The following is a 24,563-nucleotide window of genomic DNA, read 5'->3' on the forward strand; positions in this document are numbered from 1 at the left end:
GGCGCTCGCCGCCATCTTTACGGGGACTTCACGGATTGCAACGCGGGCGCTTGAGGACTTAAATTTACCTCGCTCAGCAAACTGTCATATCCGGATTTCCTTACTTCTAGCGTTATCTTTTTAGGTGCTAACGCTCCGTTCCGCATCGCGAAGCGGTGTGATACGAGCCGTGGTGAACCATTTGAAGCTTTTGTGTGTGTGTGTGTGTGTCCTGATTGCTTCTTCGCGGCGGTGAACAGCGCGCCGCGCTCTCATGCGTGCATGTTATCTGCATCGTGTTCCACGCAAGTTGTAGACGCTCATTCACACATTGCGGTACATCTTGGTTTCGTCTTTCTCTGGTGGCGTTCCTTTTCACATATTTCGCGTATGTATATCTCTCCTTTCTCTGCTGCTAGCGAAGGCTTTGCAGTTAGCCCTTGTTCGCTCCGTCTTTCCGTCGTATGCATAGGTGGCAGCACGAAACCGATATGTGTTTGAACTGCAGGCCGTTGATCTAAGAATACACTGATTGCACTCGGTACATTTAGACACACGTACATTGGCTTATTATTTTGCTCTCATGATTGCGACGAATGTTGTTTTTCGTGTGAAACGTTTCGCTGGTCACAGGCGACGTGCATTTTCACGCGCCAGCCGCGTCCAGCTCCTTAAATGAGAAGCACCATCAGCCACAACAAACTTTCTGAAATCGAAGCCCACGCAGGTCGGCGCGAAATTTCATGCGTATGAGACGTACCCGATAACCTGCTTTTTCATGTCTTGTGATGACACAGCGCCAACTCATCAATGTCGCCGGTGGGCGACGTGATCGCTGCGAACAGGGATCTTCCAGCTATCGCTTTCGAGTATACAATCACGATTTCGCGTGTTGTCACCCGCCGCGTCGGAGGCCATCTGTTGCGCTGCGCAAGGAGAGGTTGGCCCAGTACGCGTCCTGCAACGAGTCGCGCGAAATCGCGCGAAAGCGATCGTATTCCTGAATGCAACTATACATTTTCAAGGTGGCAACGCATAAACGGGCCGACTACGCCGAGCGCGCGTCGGCCTCGACGGGCGCTGCCATGCTGGTAGCATGTTTACATTTGGCCAACTGTACCGGCGTTCGATTTTGCAAACTTCGGGCAGGTTCAGGTTGTCTTGGGATCCCAGCCCACGTGACTTCCTGTCAGAACCGGAACTAGCTGGCTGCCGTCTGGCTCCCAGCGGGCTGCCAGAACTGCGAAAATCGAAGAAGCCCACTCTTTGTGAAGCAAAAGTGAAGCCGGAATTTGGCGTTGCTCATGGCGATGCTCCGCCTTTTGGGCCACCCTCCTCTCTTGTTTACATCTTTCGCGAAACCACGCCGCGCTGCGCGTGGTGTCGCGCGCGGAGCGCGCGCGCTCGCGCAACATCTGGCAGAGCACGGTGCAGGTAACACAGCGCAACAAGACACGGTGACTAACGCAAACCCGCCCCCTCAGCGCCTTTGCCACGGCCCGAAACCTACCAGAGCAACACGTGTGAGCGTTCAAAACCGTAACAACGCCGCCATTGTGGCCCAAAAGGCGTGGCCATACAACAAAAAAAAAAATAAAAAAGCAGCAAAAAAATGAGAACCTACTACGTCATTTCCGCCACACTTTTCTCCTAGCGCGCGGAGGGGGTAGGGCCTCTCCTTAGTTTCCTTCCTCCGTGGGTGATGGTATCAACCCCGATGTCGATGTGGCCACAGTCACCCTTCCTGAGGCCCTAGGGTTCAGAGATAATGATAGTCGTGTAAATAAAGGTGCGGTGGAAATTAGCAAAAGGCGATTGGAGGATTGGTGGCTCAAAAGCAGAGAGGTGACATAAGGTTAAAAGGGTAGGAAGACGTATTTAAAGAAAATCGAGAAATTCAATAACACACAACACAGATAAAAATAAAAGGCAAAATAAAAATCTGAGCATAGTGGCAACTGCCATCGCCCCGTTTCAAAGGGGACGCTCCTACCTTCCATCCATCCATCCATTACCGGTGGAGCAAGGGCTTGGTGGCGCAACCCACCGCCCCGTTCCAAAGGGGACGCTCATAATATCCATCCATATCCATCCATCCATGGATAAAACAGGCGCGGCAACACGGAGGAAGGAAACGTGCGCGGCAATGAGTACAAGATGAAGAAGAAACACGTTGGATACGAAATATGGCAGCAAAGTCGACGTTGGCTGTGTACCGATGTCATAAGAACTCTATTGGCATGTTGCACCTGTATGACAATTCCCTCGGGAGTACGTTGCTCTTTGAAGCAAGAGCTGGTGCGCTCCGCACAATTGTGCGCCTTCGAAGCGTAAACAGTGATGTGAGTGATGTGCGTTGTCGGGCGTGCGGGAAAGCGGACGAAAACATCGAACATGTGGTGCTACGGTGTGAGGGCATCGGGCCATCTGCCGCGCAGGGTTTATCTCTGAAGGCTGCCCTTGGTTTAGATCAGACTAGTAGAGAGGACGGTGCATGCGGTATAGACAGAGCCGTAGTCGCAGAGACAAAGAGGGGCCTTGAATGCTGGCGAGCGGCACTTGCGGATGGACCCCAATGACTGCTTATCAGTGTAGCGCATTCTCTCCTTCTCTCTTCTTTCTTTTGGTGTTCTTTCCTTTTTCTACCTGTGCCTGCTTTGCTCGATAGGTAGGTAATAGAGCGTCATCCCGGCTTGGGCGTGGTTGCCACGTCCACCCGATACAAAGGGTTGGCCACAATATCATCATCATCAGCGGAAGTCTTTTTTTTTTTTTTAGAGCAAAATTCAATGTGGCCGTTGTTTGCCGGTAGCGTACGCTGGTACGCGCCGTGTTTGCCCTGCCGGCTATGCGGCGTGCCTCAATGCCTTGGCTGCCGCGTAGCTGGTGCGTTCTAATTTCCAGGAGACCAAAGCGCCTCTCCTGACGCCCATACAAACAAGCCACAAGTGAGTGAACGGAATGTGCGACTTTATTGGCAGAACACGAGCAGTGTACATTCTCGTGCAATAGCAGAAATAAAATTTGCATGTCGAGATACGCTGGAATCATTGACGTGAGCTCGTAAACGACTCACCGTCGTCGTCGCAAATGGCGGTCTGGTAACGATCGACACCAGCGGCGCAAGCAGATTGGACAGAGTGCCCCACCTGTTTACAGCGGCAGTCGCCGTTAAAGATGAGCAACTTGCATTGCGATGCTATCTGGTGATGCAGGCATCTGCTGCAGCAGCCAACACAGCGACATGGACTACCCTCATTTTAGCGTTAACTCCTTTCCAACCTGCATGTTACTTTTCTTTCGGGGGCCGCTAATGGGTGGCTCACACTTGGTGTCCCACATTGTCTCAATATGGACAAGTCGCTTTCGTGGGCATCACCTTCATCAGCCACTTTAGCAGGCCTTTGCACCCAACTTCACACACGTCGGACCATGTAAGCACGTATGCCGGTCTCCGTTTGTGCTTAATCGCGGCCGAGAAAGGCAACAGGCACAATTTGCCCATGGCTGCAGCAGGAAAGGGTAAACGGGGAGCACGAATCACGGTGTGAGTAAATTGGGAGTGTGTGTCGCTGTGCACACTGCAGGAGCAAATGCTAACTTCGAGAGACTGCTTTCCAATGCAATTGACCAGGCTGCCACATCCGAGAAGCATAACACTGCGACCATAACCAAGTGAGATAACAGCAAAATTAAACTGCAATCAATCACCGCATAGGGTTCAGACAATACATTATACATTGGCTACGAACCACATGGCAACAGTGAGCATTCACATAGGATACATTCAGCCGCCTACTTACAAGCATAATGCTTGCCTTTGTCACATGTGGTGGTCTGGTAACGAGCGACAACCAGTGGTACAAACAGATTGGAGAGAGCGTCGCACCTGTTTGAACCGACAGTTGCCATTGAAGATGAGCAACTTCCATTGTGAAGCAATCAGGTGACGCAGGCATCTGCTGCCGCAACCAACACAGCAACATGGACTACCTGGCATTTTAGCGTTAACTCCTTTCCAACCTGCACATTTATTTTCTTTCGAGGGCCGCTAGTGTGTGACTCACACTTGGTGTCCCACTATCTCTCAATGTGGACAAGTCGCTTTTGTGGGCATCACCTTCAGTTTCAGTTTATTTATGCGCTTGAAATGTTTTACAGAAAAGGTAACTCAAGGAGGTCCCATTGTCAAAGACTGGGGAGGGACCTCCAAGACTTGGCAGACTTGGACCTGGACTTGGCAGACTTGGACCTCCAAGACTCCAGGTCTTGGCAGCCATTTTTGCGGGTCTTTCCACTCATACGGCTATCAACTTCGTACACTTCGAACCATGTCAGCACATATGCTGGTCTCCATTTTGAGCAAATCATGGCCGAGGTAGGCCACAAGCACAATTTGTCCATGGCTGCAGCAGGAAAGAACGAACGGGGAGCACCAGTTACAGTGTGTATACTGGGAGTCTATGTCACTGTGAGGACTGCAGGAGCAAATGCTTACCTCGAGAGACTGCTTACCAATGCAACTGACCAGGCCCCCACATCCGAGAAACGTAACACGGCTACCACAACCAAGTGGGGCAGCAAAACCAGATTCTGCAATCACTTCAGTGTAGCTTGCACAAAGACGCTTGCTATCGAGGAAGAAGAGCAGTCATCAACGAGATTAGGAATATGGAAAATGAGAAAGCTTGCATTCAAGAGAGAAGTCACTCTGCTCTGCAAGCATTGAAGGCTAAAAACATCAAGAAAAGTAAAATGGTGCATAGCACACGGTGCGTAGGTTAATGCAAGACACATGCCGATGCTGCATCAGCTATTTCAGGTGAGGAATTGTGCATGACAACATACACTAGAAGATACTGCTACAGATATGTTAGGCTACTAGACAGTGATTAAGTATCAGCGAAGGATCGGTTGGCCTTTATGTTTTGATGAGGGTGAATGATCTCTAACGAGAATGGGCAATGAAAAAGCTTGCATTTATAGAAGAAAAAGTACCCATGGCACAAATGGGATTGACATGGCCAGGAAGCTGATTAAGGGCAAACTGACGGAACTCTTTTGGCCAGCGTCGTCCGAGCTTGGTCCGAAGTTGCAGGTGCATCTGAAGATGAAGAATTTCTAGAAAGTCCTTTTTGAGTTACCTGGATGACTCAGCCAAATGTCCGTGCTGGTGGAATGGTGGCTGAAGCTCTTTTCAGTCTTAACACAGTCCTCTGCAGACTTGATATCTCATCCATATTCTTCTGCATGCCCTTCTTTGCTTGTGGTGTAAAAGCCTTGCAAATTCGGGTCCAGCCCCTTCCTGTTGGTGCAGATAGGAGCTCCTGTGATGACCAAGATGTGCTTGGCATAGACTCTGTTGGGGCCGAACGGTGACACATGAGATACAGCACAGATTAGCCAAACTCATGTGTGTTTTCTTTTATGTTCGAACCAATTATACTGAACCATAAATATGAACAAACATTCATATCTGCTGCAAACAGCAAGCCAATACAGCATATACCAAACATATTTATTTCTGAACCATGTGTTGTTTACCTTGTAGTAGCAGTCAACGTCCACACAATGGCCTTGTTGTAGCAGGCAGCAGCTTCTGTTTAGTGCATGGAGTGTGTTGCTTTATACTGGTGCCATCCTCATTACTTCATGTCTGGAACAGAAATTTTGACTGCATCAGAAATTGAATAAGCACAATTTTGCAATATAAAATGCGAAAAGGTGCGACATATACATTGTAATGGTTTGTGACTACAGAACACATGCAAATGTGCACTGTTTGTTCTAGGGTGCTTAAGCAGCATGTTAAATAAATATCGTTGTCATAAAATTGATGTCTGCCTAACTACAATGCATGTCAACAGCTTAAGTATTATTAAGATCACAAATGATAACATTTGTGCACTCATTTCTACACTAGAAGTGATCACACTGCTGGCTCCGCAAGCAAATGCATGAAAGTCATGAAGCTATTAGAACTGATGCATTATTTTTGTGCACGAACGTGATGCACTGCTTCGCTACTGCAAAAATAAATGCCATACGGTAAGCCAAACTGAACAGCAAGAACATTTGGAACCAACAAGTACGACATATGGGTGAATTATCATGCTTGCAACTGTTTAATACATTAAATTCTGTACTTTCACTTCATTTTACTTCATTTTACCAAAGGATTATTCGGTTTCGTGGACGAAAGAAGTTGCCGGCGGACTCGAAAAGAAGTTTTATATGTATATTGATAAGGCTACTCAGTCACCTACGACCACAGCTACAATAAGATGAAAAATGAGACGCGCGTTCCGATATCGCTCTTTCTTTCCTGATTGTGTGCGTACAACGACAGCCTCGCAAGTAAAGGTTTATTTAGGAAACAGCAACTGAGATCCTGACTGCTCATATGTAATGCAGGATCTAGTTCGTTAACTTGTGCCCGCCTGGAAGGTAATGAGACGGATATATTATATAATGATTCAAGCAGCGGTGTTAAACGACTCACCGTTCTCAGCCGCAGCAAAATCCAGCTCTCGTTTCGATGCAGACGTGTTCCGAATGGCTCACGACCGAAACCCAACTTCCGGGCTTACATGTCCGCTTGCAAACACGTAACTTCACCCCAAGTTAAATAACGCGAGACATCGAAGCGCAAGAAACTAGTTTTAGAAACAAAGAAGCAACCAGTCTGATGTTGAATTCCAATGGCAGATCCAGATCAAGTTTTTCTGCTCTGTATGGAGCAATCCTATTCCAATGGCAGAGTGGGAGCGTGAGCTGTGTGTTCCAATGGCAGATTGGGACCAGCCGCTGATCCCGGATTGCTCCATGGAATAAAGAACATTGCTCCGTGGAGCAAAAATATTTGCTCCGCCGCAATCGGCAGATTTGACCGGAAGTCTTCGTGACGTATTTCCTTCACCCGCCTCTGCTTCCTGTCGCGGTCACCTGTTTCCGGTCGCGGGCAGCTATGGACGACATGGGAAACGTGGACGCCACTTCGCGCTGTGCGATTTATTCGCGCTCCTAGACAGCTCCGACTCGGACAGTACAATTTCCAAGTCGAGTGATGATTCTTCTGACACGGACAGTGAAATGGGGTGCTGGGTTGCGCTTCCGAGCGCTTGTTCGGATGGATGGATGGATGTTATGAGCGTCCCCTTTGGAACGGGGCGGTGGGTTGCGCCACCAAGCTCTTGCTACTATGCCGTCTAATATCCTACCTAGGTTAACCAATGAAAATAGAAAAAAAACACTATGAACTACCACGTCCAAACTTTCTTATCCCCTATTGCGAACTGTGCCCTTGTACGTTGTTGTGTCGGCAGCGGCAGGCAAACGGGGGCCCCCGACCAGCGAACGCGCGGCGAGCGCCGACGCAGAGAGGGAGACACGGAGCTAACTGCTCCTGATGAAAACCGGACAAGGACTGAGCCGGCTCGCGGCCGTTTATTACTAAAAAGGACTTCACACGCCAGATGACACCTCCTGATTGGTCCCAGCTCGTCACATGACAGGGGTTGTCTTTTTCAGAGCCAATTGTCATGTTGATTAGTGTGTCAGCAGCTGAGGTGTTCCCGCACCTTCACGAGTCTCTACTGTCAGCACCGCAAACCTATTTTTGTTGACTGCAAAACAAATGCCTCTCCCTACAACCCCGTCTTATGTGAGCTGATTGCATCCTATGCCTACAAATATCATATTTTTGTCCCATTACGCAATTTTCTACATCCTCGGCTGCAGTTCTCTCTCCTTGGCATCCATTCTGTTAGGCTTATGTAATCACATGTTATGAATTGGCAACAAGTGATTGAAGACGTGCATGGCCTGCCCGCCGACTCCACTTTTTTTTTCTTAATCTCAACTAGCATATCAATTGCCACGGCTTACTACGCCACTGTCTTCCTGCCTTAATGCTCCAACAATTTTTGTTACTTCGCTTTCTGCACAGTCCTCGACTTCTCAAGTTTCTTTGTCAACCTCCAGATTTATGTCCCATATTGCATAACCGGTAGAATGCGATGATTCTAAACGATGATTCGGTAATGCCTTCCATGTGCTGTGCAGCACATGAAGTTTTTGTATCAGTTTCCTGCTTTATACCAGTACTTGTCATTGATATTTCACCTGGATAAAGATACTCTTCCATAGATTCTGCGGGCTGAATGTAACTAATGAATTTCTGTTGTCTCACCAAGTTAGTGAAGGTTATCTTTATCTTTTCCATATTATTCAGCCTTCCAATGCTCACTCGAGGTCCGCCTAAGTGTAATAGCTCGAATACTGCTAACCGTGCAGTGAATAGCACCTGGGTGATTTTGTATCCTTGCCTGACCCTTTTTTTGATTGCTATTCCATTTTGCTAGTGGCGAGTTAATGTAGCTGCATAGTCTCGATATTTCCCAGGGTATTGTGCTTCTTGTGCTCTATGATACACAACGTTTACGATTGTATGTGTATCTAATTAATCCAAATGCCCTTTTGCTATAAATAAAGCCATGTAAAACGTTTCTTGTGCTCTGCAGATTTTTCAATTACCTGATGATGACATGCATGTGGCATGGCATGGCTTCGAAGCTCGGGTAAACGCGATCACTTTTACATTTTCGCGGGCCCACGTGCATGTAAAAGCACGAACACTCATTGGTTCTCAATGCCTCTTTTAAACTGCTGGACATTCAGTTCGTTACTACGAAAGTGACTTAATCCCTGCACTATTATTACGCTAAATATGAAACTGAAATATACTTATCTGCAGTTTGTCGATGTCTCCTTAACTGTCTTGGTTGCGACATCCATCGTCGGCGCCACCTCCTTGTCGCATCGTAGCTACATAGGCTGTCTTCCTTTTTCACACACTATGTAGTATTGAATAAAGGGAAAATTAGACATCCACCCGTTCATAGCAATTGCTACGAACGGGTGAATGTCTGATTTTTCCTTTATTCATTACTTCTCTCCACCTTGCGGGTTTCCGGAGAACTACTACGTCAAACACTTGCCTTTGCTTCGTGTTGTCAACGAATTCGACTTCGCCCTGCCATCTGCTAGCCGCCTGGTTAGCTCAGATGGTAGAGCGGCTGCCTCGGAAAGGCGGTGGTCCCGGGTTCGAGTCCCGGACCAGGACGAATTTTTCTTCAACTCTGAGGCTTTTCTTTCGAGGAACCCGTATGGGTTTCCTTTGTAGCAATTGCTACGAACGGGTGGATGTCTGATTTTCCCTTTATTGATTACTTCTCTCCACCTTGCGGGTTTCGGCAGAACTACTGCGTCAAACTATCTAATATTCGTGACGCTCGCAGTCACGCAGAGCGGAGCAACTCAGCGCACTCACAGAAGCAGCACCGGACAAGTTGTTTCTTCAGCATTGCACCGTGAACAGTAGGTGCGCGTTGCGATCTGTAAAATCGCCGAAGCTGTTGGCAGTCTTACGGGGTGCACGGAAAGATTGCTCGCGGAGGAACAGAACTATCCAAGAAATAGTGGTCATCGTCGAGCCTGATCACTACGTCGCCCACTGCAAGCGAGTTTGTTTACACTGGGCTTCTCCGATGATTAGCCGCCATTCTCGCCCGGTGAATGGATGTGATGACGCCACCACAGCCTTCGCTCGTGGTATAATGCGAAGCGTACTAAATTACAAATTACTCTAATACACATTCAGTGCACACCTTGTAAGCTTTAAAATGCTTCTAAAGCACGTTAAAATAAGTAATAATATTGTATTAAATGCATTTGTTTTATAACTTGCTTCTGCATTTAATGCACTCGGTGGAAGGACAAACAAGTGAAAGAAGGCACGACCATGCACCGACAGTATGATCACGTGAGCCCCAGTTTGTCGACCGCCCAGAAGGCAACGCCCCAGGAATGATAGCCACCCAGATTGAATCTAGATAAGCCAATGAAACTGGAGGCTTGTCGAAAGATAAACTGCGTCTCGGTACCATTTGTGCTTTCATCTTGGGGTGTCGCCAGAGCTCGTGATGATCCCGAGTTTCGCCAAACTCGGCGTATCCTGCGTAGCACCCCTGGCTGGACTGCCATAGAATCTAATGGTGCGCTCCCGAGTAGGCAACAGTGATTTTGACGGCACCGCTTTTATCACGCCAGCATTCTCAATGGAAACATCGGGCCAGGTAGCGTGACGTCATGGATCGGAGTAAAGAGGCCTTGTCATATCTAGGTGGTGTTTGCTAATCGCGCGCCTATCTTTTTATTTTCGCGCATGCGCATGGGGTTGCGGCGAAGGGGCTTTAGGTTTACAGGCGACCGACAGACGGACGGACGTACGGTCGAATTGGCTAGAGATATACAGCTTCGCTGTAAAAATGAAAAGGCAAGACCACTCGGAGATGAAGTGAATAATAATTCGCTATTGCTAATCTTTATTTGAAGGAAGGTGGTGCGCCTTTCTAAGGGCGCTTCTACGCATTCGACAAGAAATGCTGCAGCAGAAGGCGAGTGCACCGCCGTGATGTCGCTGCTACGCTGCAGTTGAGCGCCGCGTTCAAGCAGCGCGGCGACGACGGCAGCGATGCTCGCCGAGCGACGTTACGTGCTCGAGCAGGGCTGCCGGCAGGCAGACGGAGAAGCAGGCGACCATCAGGTAGAAGAGGCCGCTCACGTCCTCCACGCGGATGGTGTGGAAGGCGAAGGACTGCGCCCCTGGCGTGCCGGTCTGGCTCCTCTGCTTGGCTCGCTGGATGATGCTGAGTCGATTCCACTCGGGTAGGCCGGACTCGATAATCCATCGTGTGCTGGAAGTATGCGCACAAGAAGCACGACTGGGGGCGAGCCCTTTTTGCGCTCATCCTATACCACTACGCTCGACAACTGTGTGAAGCAAGAATGAATTCGTCGCAAGATTTCATGCAATTACAAAATATAAAAGTAACAAATCAACTTGAATCCTCATGGAAAGATCATCAAGATGAATTACTAACATTCCCATTGAAACGGCACGCTGACAAATGGTCACTTAGCCTGCTTGAGTCAATCGGTTACACTATACATGCTTCTAATTCTCGTATTTTTGTGTACATCTCCTCGTTTTTTTATTGGCACTCCAAGCAAATTTTCCCCGTCGGCCTCGCCATCGCCGTGAGGACTTAGTCGAACACGAGACAACTTGCTCGCTCAGTGCGTGAGAATGTCGCCCGTCAACTTGCCTCGGTCCTCTTCATTAAGAAGCCTTCCGCTCGTGTGCCGCCAACGCTCGGCGCTTTTATTGCCGACGAGGCTGCTCAAGCAGTTCCCGTCGCTCACCCCCTAGCAGTCTGTGTTCGCTCCTCTTACTTATGCGCAGGTAGAGCGTAGGCCTCCCCTGCCGCCTTTCTTGACCCCGCAACAATCTGCAGTTGCAAATTGTTGCATCCTACTGTTGCATCCGCTCCTACTGCATTTTGGACCGGGCCGTGAGTCAGCAATCCTAGGCGGACACCTGACAATCGTCCCATTTGTTACGCCTGCTGCACTACAGCACAAATCGCTCGCTATTGCCGCCTTCCAAGTTGCAATGACGCTGCTTGGCTGCTCCAGCCCATGCAGCAGTCCGCTCCTGGTCCCCCACAGCGAAACTCAGTCGCACGTCGGCGATCGCAGTGGGGAGAGCGATCGTCTGCGATCGCTCTCCCCACTGCGTCGCCGACCCTCTGACCGGGAAGTCTATTTCCAACTGCTTGTAGGTAGAACGGGGCGTGGCACTTGCGGAGACGACGGACGTTTGCGCGCATGCGCGAGTAAGAGCGGGTGCGAGAGAGGAAATGTGGGGAGTTTTGCTCCTTGAAAATACGGCTCTACCTAGCAACAAAACTGCCGGGCGTTTTTACCTCCTTCCAAAAATTTATAAAATTCCATCCGCTGAACTATACATTGCTATTATGCCAGGCCGTCCAATAGTATCAAACAACAACACCCCGACAGAGAGCATCTCCACATTCCTTAACCACTACCTTGGTGACTTGCCAAAAGCACTTCCGTTATTTGTACAAGATACGCCCCACCTGCTGAGAATTATGGAGGACATTAATACTAAAGGCACCCTACCCCACAACACAATTCTCGCAACACTAGACGTCACGGCGCTGTACACCAACATTCGAATCCCTGATGGCTTATCTTCGATAAAACAAATGCTGTCTAAACACAATGCACAACACTCTACTAAAGTCTACTTGTCTCTCCTTGAATTAGTACTAACACATAACTACTTCGAATTTGAGGAGAGTTACTACCTACAGATACATGGTACAAGCATGGGTACGCCTTTTGCACCAACCTACGCGAACATATTTATGGGGATTCTAGAAACAGATTTCCTATCGCGCTGCACTACCAAGCCCCACACATACCTACGATACATAGACGACATACTCATAATATGGGGACATGGTCAAGACAGTCTAAATAAATATGTAGCATTTCTAAACTCTGTTCACCCAACAATAAAATTCACATCAGAATCCTCAACTGAGCGCATAAACTTTCTGGACACAATAATAATATACATTGACAATGGGGAGCTAAAGACAACGCTGTATAGGAAACCTTTCGACAAACAACAGTACTAGAATATACCAGCCACCATCCCAGACATTGCAAACAAGGCATCTTTAAAGGCGAAGCCACACGACTACGTCGCATTTGCGTTGAAAACCAAGACTACATAGATAGACTCGATCACCTTAAAGAAACCCTATCAAACAGGAACCACCCAAACAGTGACCTTCAAACAGCCTACACCGCTGCAACCAAACTTGATCGAGCCGAGGTCCTCAAGCCCCGCCCGAGGATCGCAAGAACAACAACGCCTCTTCTTATTACTAAATTCTCAAACGCACTCCCAAACGTCAATAACATCCTCAGTAAATACTACCCAACTCTCACCAGCAACCAGAAACATAATAAGATTTTTCCCGACCCTGCCAGAGTAGCCTACAGACGCAACACTAATTTTAAAGATGTTCTTGTGCACGCCCAACTACAGACAAAGAAGAAGTTGGGAACCAATCCCGTCACGTTCGGACGTCCTGTTCAGCGTTCGATCTAGCTCTGCGTTTAGGAAACGAGTTCCTCGATTCTGGCTTCTCCTGCTTTGGGGGCGTAGGTCAAGTATCGGGTGGTATTCTCTTTGCCTAGCTTGTAATTTTCCGTTACTCTTTCTTTTTTATGTGTTTTTGGGTTAGACTTGCTTGATGTCTGTATCATCACCGGGCTACGGGGCTTCCCCGTGGTCAGCCTCGGTAGCTCCTCATGAGCTGCCGCTGGAGTTTTTTCTTCGCAGTGGAGCCGGCAATGCTCCTGTGGCCATGGTGCCCACCGACGGCGGAACGATCAATATGAAAAATCCAAAGACGATTCAGGGCGAATTGCAGAAGGCCTCACCACACTTCCGCCAGATCACAGAGGTCCGCCAATTCGGCAAAGGGGATATACTATGCTGCTCACCAGACCAGACCTCTGTGAAGAACTACTCAGTTGTACCACGTTCGCTTCACATCCGGTGAGCTGTTTCGTACCGCCACATCTCGCATGCTCTAGAGGCATTGTGCGAGAGGTAGACGTCACTTTAACGCCTGACGAGATTTTAGACATGTTCTCGGTGGCTGGAGTCATATCCGTTTACCGGTGTAGTCGAGTAATTGACAATAAAAAGGTACCAACAGAGTCGGTTATACTTACATGTGCTGGGACGATGCGGCCAACAGAAATTAAGAGCTGGCCCCTAATTTACAAGGTAGAAGCTCCGGCTCCACGCATTCTACAATGCGACAAGTGTTGGCGATTTGGTCACAGCGTTAGGGGCTGCAGATCTGCACCCCGCTGCCGTACTTGTGGAGACAACCACAATTTTAGTAATTGTTCGTCAACAGAAGAGAAATGTTGTCTCTGTGGTGGTGGTCACCCCGCTAACTACACGAATTGCCCTGCAAGATCACAGGAAATGCAAATTATATATGTCATTGAAAGGATACGCTGCTCACGCCGTGATGCTGTTGTTGAGGTTCAGGGGAGACCTAGGGGATATGCAGGAGTGACAGCCCGTCAGCAAATGGTTGCAGACTCAGCCCTTTCCGATTCTATTGCGACAGCGGTCGAAAAAGCGTTGTCAAAAGCAATGGAACAATTAACATTAAACTTGTCAGAGACGCTAGCTCAAGTGCTGACTTCACAAATGATTCAGCTGTTCAGTCCTTTAGCGAGTTCTAATGCTAGCTCGCAGATTCTTTCACAGACCCTAACATCGAATGCTCAACAGCTAATGGATCCCTTATCAGTTACTGTAGAAGACGCAAACAATGCGAGGCTATCAACTTCTACTCAGCAGACCGACAACGGCTGCTTGTCTGGATCAGTGTCGGAAAACAACCAGGATGTAGAAATGGACCTCCCGACGCTCAAACGCACAAGATCACCTAACGATAACCCGTCGGTCTCTGTGCCGCACTCAAAAAACAAAAAAGCTTGTGAAAGATAGTCTTTCCAAGGCAGATTCTAATTCTAACTCTTCCAGCTCTGTCCCTGAATCAAAACCTACAAAGTATGGTAAAGACAGTATCTCGAAAAAAGATTTTCTAAAAGACAGTATTTTAGAGCAAGCGGTCTCTAAAGTAGGCATTAATTCATCATGGGTTATTTAAAGGCATTACAGTGGAACTGCCGTTCCATTATTTCAGCAGCTACCGCTTTAATATATTTTTGTTCACAACTTTCTCCCGACATTATTCTTTTGCAGAAAACTTGGCTTTCCAACGGCCAAGATTTCCATATAAAAAATTATCGTTTATTTCGATTGGACCGTCCATAGAGAGGCGGAGGACTTGCTTTCTTGATAACAACTAAAATATGCCACAAGGTAAAAATTTCCTAACAGTATATGTCTAAAGAGTGTGACATACTAGCAATAGATGTAACTATTCCTGGTTGTTCCCCATTTTCATTAGTTAATACATATTTTCCCACAGGCGTGCATGATACTCGTTTCCTCGATACCGCTGTCAAATCTTGTAGGAAAGAAATTGTGTTAGCCGGAGTCTAATTCTCATCATGTGTCTTGGGGTTTCAAAACGGACTCATGTGGAAAGCGATTGTCGGACTGGGCAATTAGTCAAAATTTTTGTTGCTTAAACACGAATTCAGCTACCTTTATTCAGGGCCTTTCTAAATCAGCATTGGATCTTACATTTGCCAGTTCAGGAATTTCCGTAACTTCCTGGTCTACTGTCGACTCAGCCTCAACTAGTGACCATCTACCTATTAGGTTTGATATTGTCTGTCCTGTTATTCCCCTGGAGTCTCCGACGCGGACTTTTGTCAGCTACCAGAAATTTCAGAGTGTCTTGAAAACGGTCCTGAACTCCCAGAAAACGATACCCAATGACATCAAAGCCATGCGGCTTTGCGCTGTATTAAAAAGTCCCTTTAAAATGTCCCAATTTAATGTTAACATAAGCAAAGGGACTACCTCTCCTTGGCGGAATTCGGATTGCACGCGGGATTATAGAAGACGAAAAGCCGCATGGAAGAAATTACTTTACAATCAGTGTCCGAGTAACTGGAGTGATTATAAATTCGCAGCTGCTGCGTTCAAGAGAACAGTATCGAATGCCAAATGCGAATATGACGAAAAACATCGTGACTTCCTCTCTAAGCCCAGCAACAAAAAAGCCCTGTTCAGATTCCTGCGATACACAAAATTTATACCGACACGACCGAATACTGAATCGATAATTCTTTCACCACGCGAGATATCTGCTTCATTAGAATTCATAGGAAAGGGCTTAGCTCAACTCTTAACATCACGTTTGCCGAATGGGCCACTAAGGCCCCCCATCACCGATGACTCTGTAAAAGTCACAATGTCAGAACTGTCTAATGTCCTTGGGTCTCTGCCTGCCTCAGCTCCAGGTCCTGACGGCATTTCCAATGCCATGCTAAAATTATTGTTTGAAATGTCTCCTGACGACATTCTGAATACGGTAAATTATTCTCTACAAAATTCATGGATTCCACAAGAATAGAGGACAGCCAAAATTATTCCGTTGCTTAAAAAACAAGGAGCCGGCTACAATCTTGACAACATTAGGCCTATCTCTCTTACGTCAAATATAGTAAAACTAATTGAAAGAGTTTTATATAATCGTATGATGGATCATGTATACCAAAATTCGTTACTGAGCACAAGCCAAATAGGTTTCCGGCCCGGTCTGTACATTTGGTGCGCCCTTATGTGCCGTATAAAGTGCAAGGGCAATAACATCGTTACCGCGCGCCGCATGCTGTATGTCGAGTGAAGGGAGGAGGGGAAGGGTGGCATGTGTGAGTCGACGATGGTGCCTGAGTCTTGTGTGCGCAAAGGGGAAAAGCGGGCAGGAAGCGCTGCCTTCCGTCGCGCGCGATACACCGGGGGGAGTGGAGAGAGGAGGGGCGGGCCTTAGGATTCTGTGATGTGTGAATCTGTGATTGTGCAACATGTTTATTTGCCTTGTTTGACGCAATATATACCGTGACTTTTTCTTAGATACGTAGATTTATTGGAGACTTATACGAATATTTCTATATCTTATTGCGAGGTTTTGTGTATGCGTGCAGAGAACTTCGTTTCCAGTAACGCTTTTTTTGCCCTTTATCAAGTTGTATCTTCGCATTTGTATATTCCATTGTATCTTCGCATTTCTAACGTACGAGGGCGAGTCAAATGAAAGCTAGCCAACCAACCCCGCGCAATAATGGTTCTGTTGATTATCTGCGAAGCAGATGCGCGTAGCACACAGGCATCTCTCATTTACAGAAGTGACATGCACGTGTGAGGATAAAGATTCCTGAATGCTCTCATACACTGGGCTGAACGTGGTTGCGTGACATAATCGACACTCCAAAAGTTGAACAGCGTGGTGTCGTGAGGTTTTTGACAGCTGAAGGTGTTTCCTAAAAAGAAATTTGTCGCCGGCTGCCGTGTACGTTGAACACTGCATTTCATTGGCCGCTGTGAAGCGTTAGAATAGCAGCTTGGGCTTGTTGGTTTCCCATCCTGCTGTCAACAGCGCAAAAAGTAGACGAGAGACGAGACAAGACGACGCCACAAGCGCTGTGAAGCGTTGGAGCAAACGGTTCAAAGAAGGACGTGAAAGTTGCATAGATGATCCAAGACCGGGTAAAAACCGCCGTGCAATCACCCCCGACACAATTGCAAAGGTTGAAGAGCTGACGAAACCTAACCCTCTGCGACGCCACCTGTTCTGGTCGTGACCATCCCAGCGAGAATCGGGACCCTCCCTCCACATACAACGAGATCACAAACCACTTTTATCTAGACCGCAGAATATACAGCACACCTCACAATAAGCTCACCAGGCTTCAAGCGTTCACAGTGCTTCAACCCAACACGTACCCACGCAGAACGGACTACATGCCTGCGTTATACACAACACCATATTGCGAAAACTGCCTTAGCACACTAGACGTACAGCACTTGCTCTGGCCGCGCGGTCGGACTGACGCAAAGAAGAATCAAGACTCCGCCAGGCTGCAAGAAGCATTACGCAGCACGGACCTGGCAGAGCAGCTCTGGGCCGTCCAGCGACCCCACGGCGCGGCCAGGGAGTTAAAACTCCCGGTCCCAACGTGGGAGCAGCCCGCTCTATGGGGCCTTGCGCCCCGTAGCTCGTAGGACTTTTCAGTAAAGTTATTCTATCCATCCATCCATGAGCTGATTAGACAATAACTGAGGATAAGCATCGATGAACTGGCAGAGCTTGTGAACATGCGTCAGGGTTCGGTACACACTATAATGCATTAACATCTCGGTTATCGGCTCTTGTGTCCACAATGGATGCCCAAGATTTTGAACCACCGCCAGAAGACGGAGAAGTTCGGCGCTGCCTTGACTCATCTGATCCGGTATCACAATGAGGGTGACGACTTCTTCTCTGCAATTGTGACCGGGAACGAATCATGGCGCCACTACTGCGAGCCTGAAACATGACGGCAAAGCTTGCAGTGGAAACACTAGAGTTCACCACCCCCCAAAAAATCAAAGGCCGTCATTTCCGCCGGAAAAGTGTTTTTTAATTTTTTTTATATCGTAAGGGGCAATTAGGGGCAAAACAGGGGATAAGTCATTGGTCTCAAATTATCGTCCCATATCTGTCACTTCTTCCTGTTGCAAAATTCTCGAGTATATCATAGCCAACTATATCACTGATTTTAAAGGAATAAATTAACCCCTTTTCAACATGGTTTCAGCATGGTTTTTTTCAACATGTTTCAACATGTTTCAACATGGTTTTTTTCAACATGTTACTCAATTGGTCTCAGTCGTACATACTTTCGGAACTATTCTAGATAAATCCAGACAAATTGATGTTATTTTTTTGGACTTCAAGAAAGCCTTTGATTTAGTTCCTCACGCTAAACTCATTTTCAAGCTTTAAAATATTGGCCTTCCAAACTTTATTGTGGATTGGGTTTCCGCTTGCTTATTTAATCGCACACAGTTCGTTAATATAAACGATTACTGCTCATCCAAACTTCCGGTTACACCAGGTGTTCCTCAGGGAAGTGTTTTTAGGGCCTTTGATTTTTTTAATATATGTTAATGACATTGTTGATGTTATCCCTGAACCTGTTGAAATAAGGCTATTCGGTGACGATTGCGTTATGTTTAAGGAAATTCATACCGTAGACGATCAGGTGCTTCTAAATGATTGAATGAATAATGTCTATCAGTGGTGCAACCAATGGGGTATGAAGCTAAACTCCGAAAAAACAGTGTACATGAATGTAACTAGAAAGAAAAATTACTTCTCTTTTCCATACACGCTATCATCTAACCCACTAAAAGAAGTCAGCGAATATAAGTACCTCGGCGTAACAATAACAAAGAATCTCAGTGGGAATAACCACGCATCTAACATATGCGCATCCGCCTTCCGTAAGTTATGCTTCCTCAGATATAAACTTCGACAAGCCCCTCCATCTGTCAAGCTGTTGGCCTATAATTCAATCATTAGACCTGCCCTCGAATACGCATGTGTTATTTGGGACCCACACACTAAGAAAAACATTGATGCTCTAGAAATGATTCAATGTAAATCCATTCGGTTTATCTTTTCTCGATACCGCATGACGGACTCCCCAACCTTTATGATGCAACAAAATAATATCTAGGAGCTTAAGCTACGTCGCGAAATTCTGAGAGTAAAGTTTATTTTTCACTTGAAAAACAACCATCTCGCATTAGACCCTGCTCCGTACATCCAACCTCTGATGTCACGACTGACTCGAAATCGTCATGCTGAATCGATGACACCATTTAGAACACGTACTAACACATTCAAGTTTTCATTTTTTCTACGAAAGATTACAGAGTGGAACGCTTTGCCGCTATGTATGCTTCCGAACAGTGACTAATTCGACGCATTGACGTCATAATGTGAAGCGCTTTTCTTGTTTTTTTTTTCTCTTGCATAGGACTGTTTTTCCTAAAGTTGCAATGTTCATAATTGTTTTCACGGCCATAAGGTGCTCATTTGTGTGTCATCTTTATGTATATATTATCTTTTCTCTCTCTCTTCATGATTTATGACGATTTCTATTTGATGTTTTTACCAGTGCTTGTGTAAACCTTTTTGATACCCCTCCTGCATGGGCCCTAGTTTGGGCCTGCAGTATTTAGTAAATAAAATAAATAATAATAATAATAAAATAAATTCCTGATTGCATTTGCTAACCCTGGAGAGACTATTATTCGTTTCCGATATTGTGAAACGCCGGATCGGCTGGGCGTTGCAATCGAGAACAAACTACATGGAAAATTGACGAATTGGGTCATCTAGCTCCACGTCAATGCCTGCGCCCACGTCGCGGATGTGGTTAATACAAAACTGGCAAAGTTCAAGTGAGAAACGCTGCAACATCCGCCATACAGCCCAGACCTGTCGCCTTACAACACCAGTCAGAACCTTGCCCCTACAGACACAGCGATCAGCAAATGAGGCATCTGTGCCAACTTTCTCGCGGCTGCGGCGCTGGTGCTGAGTCAGTCATCGTCACCGGCGACCTTTCAGCCACTTTATTTATTTTTTATTTCAGAATACTGCGGGCTTCCATTCGGAAGCCCAGGCAGGAGTGGTACAAAGATCACGTGATTTCAAACTTTTTCATCAAGGGGATAAAAAAAAAGTAAAAATATAAGTAAAAAAAAACAGCCCAATAGGCAAGGTAAACATATGCAAATACACAAAAGAAATACGATGATGCCGTCACATTGCTTCCAATAGGAAAGGCGTAATAAAGGAGACATCAGAACATGTAACAAGCAAAAGATACAATGAATGCATGACATTACAAGCACGTCTGTACTGCAGATAAGAAGGAATCTGGAGTGGCTGAGTTGACCACGCTTTGCGGAAGAGCGTTCCATTCGCGAATTGTCTTGGGCAGGAAGGAATAAAGATATGCGTTTATTCTAGCACGCGGCAATAATATTGTTTGATTGTGCTTACCTCTGGTCAGTCGCGATTTATTAAATTGCATGTAGTTGTCAAATCTCATTTTAGTGTGGTTGTTAACTATGTTATACATTGCTTGTAGACGGTGCATTTTGCGACGAGTTTCTAGTGTCTGGAGCCCAGATCGCAACCTTATAGAGGTGACTGAAATGCGCCAATCATAAGCATTGTAGATAAATCTAAGAGCTTTTTTTTGTACTCGTTCGATAATGTCTATACCAGCCTTTGTGTGAGGGTTCCAGACTATATCGGCATACTCGAGTATTGGCCTAATAACTGTCTTATATGCGGTTAATTTGGTAGCACTAGTGCAGTTCTTTAAACGGTGCTTTAATAACCATAACGTTTTCGTTGCTGCCGCGGAAACATACCGAACATGAGCGGTATAGCTCATCTTGGAATCAATTGTAATTCCAAGATATGTGATTTCCTCTACCTGTTTAATGTCCATATTATTTATCGTGTAGGTGCAAATTAGCGTATTTTTTTTACGTGTAATAACCATGTGCGTGCATTTCGAGATGTTTAGGGTCATATGCCACTGGATACACCAGTCGTGTATTGTTAGTCTATTAGATAGTCAGTTAAGCTAGATTGGTCCTCCACAGATTGAATGCTTGAATAAACAATTTAATCGTCCGCAAAAAAGCGGCACCGTGGTTGCTAAGGCGCTCTGCCTCCTACATGTTCAATATATGCGGCCCGGGCTGGCCGTTACTGCGCCCACAGAAACAACAGCGACGTTATTTACAAGGTACCTTGCCGTAAGGCGCGAGAAAGCTATGATCCGCCGCGACTGATATAGCACGAGCGCCGCAGGTGCGAGACGGTCTGTCCAACACAGCGGTCGCCAAATCGGGCGTCAGTGCCTGCTGCTTCGGCTATGTTACCGTGCCGGCAGCCAGCGTCCGAGCGTAAACAAACTCGACCGTACTCCGCAATGCCGGAATGTCTAGGGGACAAGCGCATACAACACGCGCCAAAAAAGCTCCTCCGTAGTGCCTAGGCCGAGTCATATATTAAAGGAGCAAAAGCCCCCACATTTTCTCTCTCACGCCCGCTGTTACTCGCGATTGCGCACAAACGGCTGGCGATCCCTCAAATGAACGTCTCGTCAGCTCCGTGACTGTGCATCAACTGAGACTCCCCTTAAGTTTACGCATCGCTTTCCGTGCATCCCAAATATGACTTTTTTTTTGCAAGAAAGCGTTGGAAGGTTTACTAACAGCGCCATCCAGAGCAATGGACACTGCTTCAATACTGATCTTCCTTTGATAATTCACGCGCATGCCGATTATTGTGGTATGTTGAAATCATATTACAGCAGCCTTAGCTGCTTTAGTATGTTTTCAATTGGATTGAAAGGACCGCGCGCATTGGAGTATTTAGCGCCCAGAAAAATTAGTCTCGGGCAGGAACGTTATTTCTTTCATTTGCATAAATTCTTACATAACTTGAAGCCCATATGACCTCGATGTCTAAGTGTAGTGTCTGTTCGGGAAGTTTGCCACGTCAGTGTGCTATTTGTGGAGCTTCATTTGTCGACATTCTTTCTGAGAATCGGTAAACAGGAGTGTCGGCTGAAAAGGCTAAGGTTAGCTTTCCGGGCCTTGTTGATTGGGATAATTAACACGGTAATTGAGCAGTGTCTGTATCCTCTGTTCCAACTGAGCGAATCTGTGGAAGGAACGGCGAGATCGCGTTCGCAGTCCAGGAATAACGGTGCTACCGCTGGCACCCGCGTCCACACACTGTGCTTGCTTGAGTGGCACTTTGGTGTATCCGACAAACTCGGTTTGTCAGTTTCTCGGTACATGCAGCGAGGCCATGCGCATTGCCTTATGCAATACGTAGGGCAGATAACCAGCTGTATTTTACAGTTACAGAATGGGTACCAAGGGAAGGGAAGCGCAGTCGATGAAGGCAGAGAATTAGCTGGTGCGAAGAGGCAACTTTCAGGCATAAGTTGAAATCAGCTAGCGCGAGAAAGAGTTATTTGGAGATTGCTGGGAGAGGCCTTCGTGCTGTAGTGCACATAAAACAGACTGCCTATAATGCTGCGGGAAGCCTCGGGATGCGTGGGCATGCATTGCTGTTGTTGGAAAGGGAGTTGTGGACCCTCTTGACGGCGGTGAAGGGTGTGATGATGCACAGTATCCGAGGCTCTTTAGTATACGTGCTCACAGCAACGTGTTTCTGAACCTGTTCATTTTTGTAGAACAGGCTCAGGTATTGTGCAGAAGCGCCATCATTGCTATATGATACAATTATTCAATTCTGCCAATTTCTGACTTTCTACAAAGAATGCACACTGCCGGATCCGCTAGATAGAAATGTACAGATTTAAATTGCGAGGAGAAACTACAGTTCCATGCACACACTCGCACCTTGCCAAAGGGATATAAACCTTCCACGCACAAGCTGGCATAAATATCCCATGCACAATCGAGCGTCGTCATGCAAGTGTAAAAAAAAAAAAATTTAGGATTACCGCTGGTGAAGTGTCTTGCGCAGGCTAACGGGGAGGCCCCTGTTGACCCACATGCCCATGGTCAAGTTCATGGCGATCTCCCGGCCCATGTAAAATTCCCCTTGAGGAGGCTTGTCGTACAGTCTTGTCAAAGCGTGGTACAGTAAAGTCTGGTCCAGAAACACCACCTGTGCGTGAAAAATGTGTCGATTGCATGCGTATGTCACTGGGATAGACGCTACAATGCACCGGTGCAATGTGGCACGCTCCTCTAGCTGCACTTGCGCCTGCGAATGGCGCCCGTGCTATCTGCGAGCTTCGTAAAGGATGCACTAAAAAGCGCCAAGGGTAAACGCAAAACAAACAGAGGCTGCCTCGCGGACGGCTCGCTAACTCGTCCTGAAGATTCTGCTTTCCATTAGATGACGCTTCTCACAGCGCAAGTGTTGTCAGTGTCTCTATCTGTACTTGAAATGCTTGAATACAGAAGGGAGGAAGAAGTAAAGGAAGTTAGCAACCAAGTACAGGGTAATTGAAAGTCTAAACTGACAACCAGGACTCATTTTCTGGTACTTGCTACCTTTGACTCTGTGTTATTAATTTCCGTATTTGATCTGCGTGGATCTGTAACGTGAACTGTCGCATGAAAAAAATAAAGAAAGACGTGAGAGGCAAACAGAGACAGCGAGTTAGATGCAAAGAATGGAAACAAAAAATAGCATATAGATTTACAAGAATGGGAAGAAAAACATTAGAAGGCAAGATCTGCAGGATAACACAAAGGGCAGTGCCTTACTAATTGAGGCCCGAGCTGGTTACCGAAGGACCAAAGCATATCGAACCTAATTCTCGCAACAAGATGAGCCATGCGTATGCTGCGGCAAAAATTCATAGATCATCATTCAGCGCATCGTAATGGCATTCAAAGACATTCAGTCAGTGAGATCTGTAGGTAGCGTACACCTTCCAAAATAGCTTAGATTTAAGGTGAATAAAAGCATCAGCCCGTCAGCAGACGAGATAAGCAAGATACTTTTAGAGCATTGGTGAAAAAGGAGCAGCGAATAGAATGATACGGCCCGATCCGCTGCAGACATAGGCACAAGGTAGACGAATAAGTTTTGAGGAAGAAAAAAACAATCACTGACAATTACGATAGTCCCTAAGGCAAAATTTGAGAGCATCTGTATACGTGTTTTCATTTCGCGATATATTGAAAAGAATTTGAGAAGTAGATGTGGCAGATTTCTCAATCGTCGAAAATCTGATCTGAGGGTTAAGTGCGTTGGCTTTTATACGTCACTCGTTGAAGATTACAGTCTATTCGCTGGTGCCCTTTGACTTCCAGAAAGTACTACACAATTCGCTTGGCACATACAGTGAGATTACAAAGCAATCGCAAACCATGACGATCGAAACAAGGGCGAACGAGACCAAACCAAGCAAAGAAGCGCGAGCAAGAGCTGACACGAGCCGAAGATGGTACGAAACGAATGGTTCGGCTGACACCACATACGAGAACGCATGAGCCGTCGGGCGGGTCCGCATGGCACCAGTTTCCCGTGCGCACGTCGCTGTAGAGACCGCTCTCATTGGTATTCACC

General features: G+C 46.7%; 1 protein-coding gene across 1 annotated transcript in view; it reads right to left on the reverse strand.

Annotated features, from left to right (window-relative positions):
• Window positions 1-10,347: 10,347 nt before the first annotated feature.
• The window catches only part of LOC126535683 (glutamate receptor U1-like), a 134,797-nt gene continuing 120,581 nt past the window's right edge, over window positions 10,348-24,563 (reverse strand). Inside the window, exons 7-8 of the mRNA XM_072287015.1 lie at window positions 22,981-23,147; window positions 10,348-10,736 (exon numbers count right to left, since the gene is read on the reverse strand). Coding sequence (XP_072143116.1) covers window positions 10,487-10,736; window positions 22,981-23,147 — 417 coding nt within the window. The 3' untranslated portion in view covers window positions 10,348-10,486. The remainder of the gene's footprint in view (window positions 10,737-22,980; window positions 23,148-24,563) is intronic.

This window comes from Dermacentor andersoni, chromosome 3 (assembly GCF_023375885.2).
Source record: "Dermacentor andersoni chromosome 3, qqDerAnde1_hic_scaffold, whole genome shotgun sequence".
Classification (NCBI taxonomy): Eukaryota; Metazoa; Arthropoda; class Arachnida; order Ixodida; family Ixodidae; genus Dermacentor; species Dermacentor andersoni.